Source organism: Triticum aestivum, chromosome 1A (assembly GCF_018294505.1).
Source record: "Triticum aestivum cultivar Chinese Spring chromosome 1A, IWGSC CS RefSeq v2.1, whole genome shotgun sequence".
NCBI lineage: Eukaryota > Viridiplantae > Streptophyta > Magnoliopsida > Poales > Poaceae > Triticum > Triticum aestivum.
Window position 1 is genome coordinate 10,940,763 of NC_057794.1, and position 10,334 is coordinate 10,951,096.

General features: G+C 42.7%; 2 protein-coding genes across 6 annotated transcripts in view; both read right to left on the reverse strand.

The window, feature by feature from the left end:
• Positions 1-1,299: 1,299 nt before the first annotated feature.
• Positions 1,300-8,406, reverse strand: LOC123185630 (uncharacterized). Of its 5 annotated transcripts, none has more exons than XM_044597502.1 (7): positions 8,268-8,406; positions 7,394-7,489; positions 6,604-6,699; positions 6,374-6,509; positions 6,178-6,288; positions 4,062-5,424; positions 1,300-3,556 (listed from the first exon to the last, which is right to left on the reverse strand). In XM_044597502.1, the coding sequence occupies exons 6-7, from the start codon at positions 4,133-4,135 to the stop codon at positions 1,606-1,608; spliced, it is 2,025 nt and encodes a 674-aa protein (XP_044453437.1). In that variant the 5' UTR covers positions 4,136-5,424; positions 6,178-6,288; positions 6,374-6,509; positions 6,604-6,699; positions 7,394-7,489; positions 8,268-8,406; the 3' UTR covers positions 1,300-1,605. The 5 variants fall into 5 exon arrangements, with proteins under 5 accessions (XP_044453437.1, XP_044453428.1, XP_044453444.1 ...); XM_044597493.1 differs by having other exon boundaries at positions 6,374-6,519; XM_044597509.1 differs by having other exon boundaries at positions 1,300-1,784; positions 1,869-3,556; positions 6,374-6,699.
• An 81-nt stretch (positions 8,407-8,487) lies between these two features.
• The window catches only part of LOC123185671 (zinc finger transcription factor YY1), a 4,128-nt gene continuing 2,281 nt past the window's right edge, over positions 8,488-10,334 (reverse strand). The window contains exons 5-6 of the mRNA XM_044597518.1: positions 9,639-9,779; positions 8,488-9,289 (exon numbers count right to left, since the gene is read on the reverse strand). Coding sequence (XP_044453453.1) covers positions 8,753-9,289; positions 9,639-9,779 — 678 coding nt within the window. The 3' untranslated portion in view covers positions 8,488-8,752. The remainder of the gene's footprint in view (positions 9,290-9,638; positions 9,780-10,334) is intronic.

Sequence of the window (10,334 nt, forward strand, 5' to 3'; positions counted from 1 at the left end):
ATTGGCCCAGGTATACTGACGACCAGACATAGTGAGCTCCCGCAGATCTAGGCTGTCAATAACATCATTAAATAGGAAAGGCCACCTAGTATCAAACCGGTCATTGCTTTTTCCTGCTGATATCGAAGGATATTGAAATCCCCCCCCCCCCCGATTAACATGGGATGAAGATTGTCTCGGCAGGTATTAACAAGTTCCTTTAGAAAAGCAGACTTAAACTCTTCTTGAGCGGCGCCATATACAGCCACCAGGCTCCAAAGGAAGTTGTCGGACTTGTTTCGAAGGTGAAATTTAATATGATATTCCCCCTTTGACGTGGACAAAAGTTCCAAGTACATGGAATGGATGCCTATCAAGATTCCACCGGACCTCCCAGACGGAGGTAAGACGTGCCATTCATAATCATAACCACATGAAAAGTGGTCAAGATCACGTGTTGGGAAGTCTTGTTTGCCCGACTCAGTAATAGCCACAAAGTCCAATGCATGATCCTTTACACAATCGGCAATATGTTTGTGTTTAGCCAAGTCACCAAGACCTCTGCTATTTCAGAACATGCCTCTCAGGATGAACCATATTTTTTTTGTTTAGAGGCCTTTGCCCTCTTAGATGGGTGCCCTCTTTTCTTCGCTGAGTTAGATTTGTTCTTTCGTACCTACGCGACAAGCTCACACAACACAGTGTCACGTACAGTATCATCCAAATCTACCTCAGTTGTGTCTTTAACTAGATGGGAGAGAAGCTTGCCTTCATTATTGGCATCAGCTTCCTCATCCTCCTCATCTGACACAAGAGGGTCCACGAACTTCGACAACTTAGGAGCAACCGTAAGCCGGTCGAACTCCACTTGTTTAAGAGCCCTAACCGAAAAATCCACTTCTTTCTCGTTGCGTCCTAATGAAACTCCAAGGCTAGTAATATTTGAAGATATTTTGGAATTATCAAAAGACAAAAATGATTGACGAGAAGAGGTACCTTCAAAGTCAAGGTTGCGGGCCGCCGTTCTACGCATGGCCTTCACCATCGAGTCCTCGTCGGAGGCTGTTGTACCATCAACACCTGTTGTACCATCAACACCGATGGCGTGCCGACCGCTGCGCCTCAGCGATGGTGGAGTGAGGCCGACAATAGTGGCAGTCCCGATGGCCCCGAGTGCCGGAGTAGACGGGCGCGGCAACGATGAAGAAGACCGTGAGGGTTGCATGTCATCCTCCGGCTCCACAAGTACGTGTCACTTAGAAAGGTTTGGCCATTAATTAGCTGTATAATTTCTTGCTAATGGTTAGAAAATCACAGCCATAAGAAAGTAACTTTGCAGATGAACCCAATAGTTGTGTTTTTATGTTACATCACTCATCAGTAGGGGCAGATCCAGCTCAGCGGGCCGCCCCAGGCCCCCTATGTATACTGTGCTACAATATACAAAGGATTTGGGCCTCACGCCCCGGGCCCCCTATGTATACTGTGGTATATTCCCTCCGTAAACTAATATAAGAGTGTTTAGAATACTAAAGTAGTGATCTAAACGCTCTTATATTAGTTTACATAGGGAGTAATATACAAAGGATTTGGGCCTCACGCCCCGGGCCTCGCCCCCATCCGTCGTCACTGCTCATCGGGATCAGCCAGTTGTAGTATGGGAAACATGATCATCTTGGCATGAGTGAGGAACTCCCCTCCAGCGCTCAGCTGCTTGGCATGGAACCCATGATCACAGTTGACTGCGATGTAGCAGAGCATTTCCATCCATACCGTTGCGATCATCTCCCACCGATCAGCAGCAGCTACCTCGCCGTTGAGCAGAAAAGCCACATCAGTAGCTAGACTAGCTAGATGGCCAACTGAACCTTCAGAGTGAAAATCGTTACCGTAGAATCTCTGGAGGAGGACCCTCTTATCATAGTTGGCATAGAATCTCTGGAGGAGGTCCCTCTTATCATAGTTGGCATCTTTGCAAAACGCGCCAATCCACTTTATACATTCTTCGAAAAATAAACACCCGTCAGCATCAACCATCAAGTTGCACTTGTAGACCAGGTGCATGATGTAATTGGACACGTGTTGACTGCAGGTTCTAAGCTTAGAGGGCGTCTCGTCCCGCACCAGGCATATGTCTGTCACAAGGTGCCAAAGAAAGGCACTTGATACAAGATCCCTATCTTTGAAGATGCCTCGGACTTTCTGTTTAGCTGCACCAAACCCAGAGGAGGAAGAAGGAATATAAGCTGCCCACTCGGCAGTGAAGCTGCTGAAGTACAACTTCCAGTGATTGTCACACAGCTTATCAAGGAACACCTTCTTTACCTCTGGGGAGATGGCAACATGTTTGGTTGTGTGGTGGTATTGCTTGATGCCGATACGCCACATCATCCGTTTCAGCCATCCATATTCCCTTGTTGCCTTCTCCTTTTGGATGATTTCATCAATAAAGTTATACTGCCACAGCTTACCTGACCACTCCAATCTGTTGCTTTTCGGTGCTGGGCGGAGGCGCTTGAGGATGCTAAGCACAATTCTTGGACTATGGCCTCCGCTTGGTCCTGTGCATACGTTGGATGGCGAATATGATGTCATGAGCCACATCAATATAGAGGATATCTCAAACGCCACTGCACCCACAAGCAATATGTAAGAGATGGCAACATCAGCTACTCTGTAGTAGTACTTCACAGCTTCTGATCGCCCCCTCCCTCCCTTATGATGAACAGCAAACAGAGCGAGAGCTGTAGAGTTTATGACAAGGATGGTGAGACGGTGCAACACACCATCGAGGCTTCCAAACTTGGTGTACAAGAAGTCATAGATCAATGAGAGTTGGGTCTCAGCCAACTTGTATGCCAAGTTAACTCCCTCGTCTGACTTGAGACGATCTCGTTCCTCCTGACCTAAACCAGTCCCGCGAAGCCGTTTACTAGTCCTGTTCATGAAATAGTTCATGCTATTATAAAACATGTCATGAGCCACATCCTCCATGTCAGAAGAGAACAATGACCAGATAGGAGCATGTGTGTCAAGCCTGACCCCCAGGGTTCTTTTCTGCCCACACAACGGACCCCAAGGCCTGCTTATAGGTCCCCATGAGCCGGCTCTCCCAAGTATCCATATTCTCTCCATATATTTGGCTGTCCCAGAGATGAAGATTAGCACCATGGGAGCCACAAGTTGCTTGTCCCCTTGCCATTGCTTGCCCACGACGTAGATGGCCAGTGCCACCTGGGTGGTGAGGTTCAGCAGGTGCCTCTTCCACAGTGCGCAGTCCTCCATGGAGAAGGCTGTGATGGTGTCCTGCCCTCCGAGGTGGAGCAACATGAACGGTGCCCAGAAGAGCACCAGTGAGTCGTCGCCTCCAACACGTGTGAGGCGGCCGAGAACGAAGACCGCGACGGTGTCCGCCAACAGGTAGGCAAGCCACAGCAGCAGGCTGAGAATGCGAGAGCGATGGCGCTTCCGGAGCCCCGCGAAGAAGAGGAGGAAGACTTGCAGGGAGAAGCTCACAAGCACCAAGCACTGGATCTCCCACTCATTCCAGAGCTGCTGGATGCTCGCTACTGTCAGTCTGCCAAGAAGCTAAAATACTTTAACTTGCTCCAAACAGAATCATCTTTAACAAAAATAAATTATGTTGATACACTGTATTTAATTTTTGAGACCGTCCATTTAGTGAGAAATTATTTTGCAATCGTCCAGCTTTTCTGTGATGTTTCAGTTCTTACGCACAAATTAGCGCTTGGGTTTATTCATATTGCATGCTACATAATTGAAGATAAACAACTCCCCCAGACTCTACAGATACGTCATTTACTGAAAATACCAGATGCGCACGTATGAAATGCACCTAGTTTCCGAAGCCCCATGGCCCCGTTTCATTACCGGAATATTGGAAAGGGAGGTTCAGTAGTAGTACATGTGAAGAGTAAAGCAGAAAGAAAAGAAAATCCAAGCAGTAGCAACACACCACATTCAGCAGCACCCAGACACCAAAAAGGGGGTTCAATATAGTTTAAAAAAATGTACATAACCTAATTATTACACTAGTTTTGTCTATACTTCGAATTACGTACCTGTTGTGTTGAGCTCCGGGAGGGTAGCCATACTGGACATAGATAGAGTGTTGATGATCCTTCAACATCCTCATGTTGCTCAAACAGAGGAACGCTCAGAACAGGGCCATATATATGAGGGCACACCTAGAGGATTGCATTAAACTAATGGAAATGATCCCAAAGCCAGTAGGGTGTGCAAGGTCTCTGCTAGCTTTTCTTTGCTTGCAGTTGGAAACGATGCAAGATGCTTATACTCTAGAGTGTTTGTGTCTTTCTTTTGCTTGCAGTTTGAGACAATGCAACATTCTTCTTGTCAATTGCCGGAAAACATAACAGGTTCTCATACTCCAGGCTCTTCACTTTTCTTGGAGTTGAAAACAAATTGAAGAGGATAAATTTCAGAACCTGAATGGAGATGCTGTCTCGGCAAAAAATTTAACGTGACATGGTAGCGTCAATTGTTTAGCCTACAAAAAGAGCTAAGCAGAAAGGAAAAAACATGGTCTCTCAGCATCCAATCCTCATGAGGAGATTTTGAATTTGCGTGCAATAACTACCACTTGAGTTTATTTTTATTTTATTATAGATAATTGAAGATAAAGAACTCCCCCGGAGTCTACAGATACATTATTTACAAAAAATACCAGAAGCATGTGCAAATACCAGAAAAATATGTGCATATAACTTGAGAAATGCAAGTAGTTCTTTTTTCATACGAAGCCCCAGGTTTTCTTACCAAAATAATGAAAGGGCGGTTCAGTACATGCAAAAGGTAAAGCAGAAAGAAGAAAAATATCCAGAGAGTAACAACACGCCGCATTAGCTGCCAGGAACCAAATAGTGATGCAATCTAATTTAAAAATCACCTAATTTGCACAATACTTTTGTCTATACGTTGAATCACGTACCTGCTGTGTTGGGCTTCAGGAGGGGAAAAGTGCTGCAGATAGACTCGAACTAAGGACTATGATGATCCTTTCGCATCCTCATGTTGGTCAAACACAGCTCAAACTAGCTCGATTGAGTGGGGAGAATGGATTGATTAGACAAATATAGTAGATAGGGATATCATAAATTACTGTGCGTGTCTGATCTGTTTATAGTACTCATATTTCAAATCAGTATAGATAGGGCCATATATATGAGGGCACAACAATCTGGAGGATTGCAGCAAAATAATGGAATTGATCCCTGCTGTCTTTGCTTCCCTTTGCTTGCAGTTGGAGACGGCGCAAGATTCTACAGTCTAGAGTCTTTGCTTTGCTTGAAGGTTGAGACAATGCAACATCCTTCTAGTCAACTGACGAGAAAAGAACAGATTCAGATAGTCTAGGGTGTTTGCTTGGCTTGGACATGGAGACGAATGAAGAGGCTGAATCAACTGCAGGGCATGTGTGTTCAATCAGCAACACATAAGAGCATGTTAAATAAACCACACACAAGAACACTATGAAATTACCTATGTCATGAACAAAAAAATATGTTGAGAAGAACATGATCACCAACGTTTATAACATTGGCTATCAAACATTATAATATACAAAATTAGGCAATATTCTTCACCATTTTGATTCCTAGCACTGTGATTTATATATTTTTTCAGGTATATTCTCATGTAAATGAGTGGTCAAAATTGTACAACCACCGTTCCGAATTACTTGACTTAGATTTTTCTAGATACGGATGTATCTGGACACGTTTTGGATACATCCGTATGTAGACAAATCTGAGTCAACTAATTCGGGGCGGAGGGAGTATATATTTAAGAGGATGTTAAATTTGTTAAATGACATGCAACGATACATAGAAACTCTAGTCGCGCAAATGCACATCACACTACTAGTTGTAGATAAAGAGCTCTGATCCCCCAGCCTCTATATAGATACGTAATAATACCAGATGCACATGCATATAATTTAAGAAATGCACCAAATTTTTTAATCCATATAGCCCCATAGCCCCAGGTTGCATTACCAAAATAACAGAACAGCGGCTCAGTACATGCGAAGAGTAAAGCTTCATCCAAACAGCAGCAAGCATTCAGCTGCCGCAAGGCCCAAAATAACGGTTCAATGTAATAATAAAAATATTACCTAATTTATACAATAGTTTTGTTTATCTTTGACTTGTGTACCTGCTGTGTTGAGCTTTGGGGACGGTAGCTGTGCTGGAGATGATCCCCCAGCATCCTCATGTTGGCCAAACAGAGGAACACTCAAACACTATGGATAGATTAGAAAAATACCTGAGGGCGATATGATCAGTATGCATATGTGACTTGTTTATAGTACTCATATGTCAGTATAAATAGGGCGTGCATGAGGGAACACCTGTAGATTGCAGCAACATAATGGAATTGATCCCAAAGCCTGCAGGGCATGGCAGGTCTCTGCTGGCTTCCCTTTGCTTTCCTTCGCTTTGCTTGCAATTGGAGGCGATGAGATGCTTACTTCCATAGTCTAGAGTCTTTGCTTTGCTTGCAGTTGGAGACGGTGCACACGATTCTTTTAGTGAATTGCCGAAAAGAAGAACAGTATCTCATTGTCGTGTGGCTGCTCACCTTTGTTTTCCTTTTTCCATCCATTTGGCCCGAAACTTGATTTTTCATTTGCCTTCTATTTTCTTCCAAGGATCTAAGTTTAAACACATCCTTCAACTGGCAATAAACACCAGAACAGTGTGGTCAGCACTAAAATTAGTGTTAAATGGTGGGTTCTGTTGTGCATTTCATTACCTCATTGGGAGAGAAAAGAATCTACTACATTCAGAAAAAAAAACAAGCAGTCATCAGATTGAGCACTCTAACTGCAGATAGCTAATGAACACTTACGCAGCTAACTGTGTGATAGAGTCTATAGCAACAGCCCACATGTCTGAAATGCAGAATATCCCTTAAGTATAACAGACCTTCTTGCCAAAAGCAAAGGAACTGAATCATATGACACCATTTTAAAGCAAGCAGAAGCACAGCGAGAAAAGGCGTGCCATCAAATCTCAGAAGTTTGCAAAGAAGCAATGTAAAAAAAAACAGCCACATCATCAAATGCATATACCGTGGACAAACAAATGCCAGCCTACAATTATTATCAGTCACTCTAGCCAGCATTGCTAATTTGGTCCTAAACATCACTTGCTAGCAGATAGGCAATTCAACCTTTCTGTGGGAACCATAGCTAATTTGTTGAAACAGAAAACAGTAAACCTAGCGTACACTCACAGTTGCCTCATGGCTTCCATGCACATAATGTATGACATATCAAACGATGGCTTGAATAGTCAGAGATCCAAGTGCGTTGAAATTACCACTTTTCTAATTATAAACACATAAGCATTCCAAATTCCTTGCATACCTATTGTATCAGATCGTGACCAGCAACCGGATCAGACCACCACTCAACTCCAGCACGAAGGTACAACCACTAGTGTTGGCCACCATCACCATGGCCCTGAAGGGCAATATTTTAACCAGATGTGAAAGGTTTCTTAGGATAACTTATAGAGAAGAATAACAGTATGAGCACAACTTATAATGCATGTACGAAAATGAGCATTAGGGCCTACGGGGCAGTTTGGCACTGCCAAGCTTTACTGTGGAACCTATTTAAATATATTTCTAAGATGGGGTTACAAATTAGTGAGTATGAATAGAAGGAAAAGAAAGCATAAAAGATGAACATGGAAGTCAATGTTCTATAGCAAGATGCCTTTCCATGTGCCTTGATATGTCATTTTAATTTGAAATCACTTGTAAATCTTTTGCCAAATGCTGAGAACGGGCTCACATGATTATTTTCTACATCACGTGATTTGAAGGGTGCATGTAAGTTAAATCCAAAGAGAAGGCCTGAAATTCAGAGGTATTGTGATGCAACATGTACCAAAATGGAAGGATTCACCAATAAGAATCCATGATCATTTACACTACTTTTTGTTTTGTCACTTGCAGATATGCAAACAGGAAAGATGTTACATCGTGGAAATCACGAAGTTCTACAATTAACAATAGTCCAGGATAGCAATTGAACTCAGTTTACAAACAAAAACTAGCTCAAAGTATCAGATGAAGTTTCATTAATTTCATTTAATCAAATCAACGGAACATGTTGAGTTAGATAAAATTAGCATCCCACTACTTAGTTCTGCACCATTAAACAGAAGAACACTATAACGTGAGCTGTATTTTGAGAACTAAAAAAATGCAATACAAACTTTGTGAAGCCATACCTTACGACAGCCTGGATGTGGGCAAATATAATCCTTTGCCCATTGTCCTGTGTGAATAAGATGACGCACCTTCAAATTTCTACAGAAAAAAATTCACCATGTGTGCCACAACATGATACCTTTCCATGTTGAGTTCCTTGGCATAGGCAGTCGGTATAAATCACCACTTGAATAAGCAGAAACGGAAACATCTAGCTACTTCATCACCATCCAGACAAGATTTACTACCACACGGTGGAGGGCAGATATATTACATAAATGGACCATCTCAACAAAATGACCAAACAACATCAGTAAGTGTCTGTTCACATCCGCGCAATCTAATTCTACCATAATTATAGCACCCACTTAGTTCCATTCGTTGCTAGTTTTCAGCATGGGCATACACCAAACTTACTAAAAGGAAGCAGACAACCACATCTAAACAACCTAGGGCACACCCTCCAGCGGAATGTCAGTAAACAGGGAAAATGATGAATGTCCAGCTAGTCTTCATCTTCTTCTGTTTCCTCATCATCGGCGTTCTGGTTACCGTATCTCCAGCCATCTTCTACATTGTTACCACCAGGATCTTCCTCGGTCTCTTCACTGTCATCGTCATACATACCCTTGCCTGGCCACTGGTTCTTTGCACCACTGGTATCAACAGCCATCCTGCTGGAAACCTTGACATTGTAGGCGTTAGATGGAGGGGCCCTGTGCCCTTGGTTTGTCTTGCTCCTTTTCGGGTTTGGCGCGATGTCACCGCCGTCAGCATAGTTATACCCTGCTGCAGGTGTGGCGGACCTACCATTGTTTTCTTGATTGTGGTCAGGGTGCTGAGTCTTGAGATGGAGGTTGAGTTTGTAACCGTGGATGTAGGCTTTCCCACAGCCTTCGTAGGGGCAGACATAAGGGCGCTCACTGGAAAAGCTTGGTGGTGTGGGCGCAGAACGCTTTGGGGTTGCTTGTATGGAAGGCTTTATGGTGCTTTGTGGTTTTTCTGCTGGTGGTGTATGCTGCACTGCAATAGGAGATCCAGTCTGCATCATGGCCACAAAAGACACAGTAAGTAAAACATAAGACTGACAAGATTCATATACACAACTGCAAACCACGTCATGCAAGTGTGGCACCATGGGCATTTTAATAAATGATTATGTAGTTGGGATAGTAGGACACTAATCTGATAAACTAGATCACACTCCAACTTAATGTATTTGCGGCATCCATAGTTCCAATCGGAAAACAGTTAACAAAGTTCCTCAGTGGATCAAATATGTCAGGGATAAAACTGAACATGTACCGCAGAACTTCATGGAACTAGCATGAATAGAAGGAAAAGATGATCCAAAAGATGAACATGGAAGTCAATGTGGTATAGCAACATACCTTTTCATGTGTCTTAATATGGCATTTTAATTTGAAGTCGCTTGTAAATCTTTTGCCACATGCTGGGAAGGGGCATATATGATAATTTTCCACAGCATGTGTTTTGAGGTGTGCACGCAAGTTAAAATCCAATGAGAAGGCCTGCAATTCAGAGGATTTGTTTGTTAGAACAGGTAAAATATACCATAGTGAAACGATTAACCAATATGAAAGCATAAACCAACCAGACACTTGTAAATATGCAATCAGGAAGTTGTGGAGTTGTACAAAGTAGAAACCTCTAAAATTAGCAACAGTTTAGGCCCGTAGCAATTGAATTTACATGCATTAAACTAGCTTGAGGGGTCAGGGAAAGTTTTATTAAGTTCATCAAATCAAATCCGCAAAGCATCTTCAGTTAGATAGAATCTGGCATGCCACTTAGTTTGGTAGCATTAGATAGAAGAACACTGTAATTTAAAAATGTAAGTTGTATGGTGAGAATTAGGAGCAAAAAATGAGAAGGCCTGAAATTCAGAGGATTTGTTTTTTAGAACATGTAAAACGTACCATAGTGAAAGTATTCACCAATAAGAAAGCATAAACCAACCACTCACTTGCAAAGATGCAAACAGGAAATTGTGGCGTAGTAGAAAGTAAACCTCTAAAATTAGCAACAGATTAAGCACGTAGCAATTGAATTTACAAGCATAAAAC

Coding starts and splice junctions, on each gene's coding strand:
- LOC123185630 (XM_044597502.1), bottom strand. CDS start 4,135: ATGAGGATGTTGAAGGATCATCAACACTCTATCTATGTCCAGTATGGC. Junction 3,557..4,061: donor CCCGGAGCTCAACACAACAG/GTACGTAATTCG, acceptor GCTTCTTGGCAG/ACTGACAGTAGCGAGCATCC.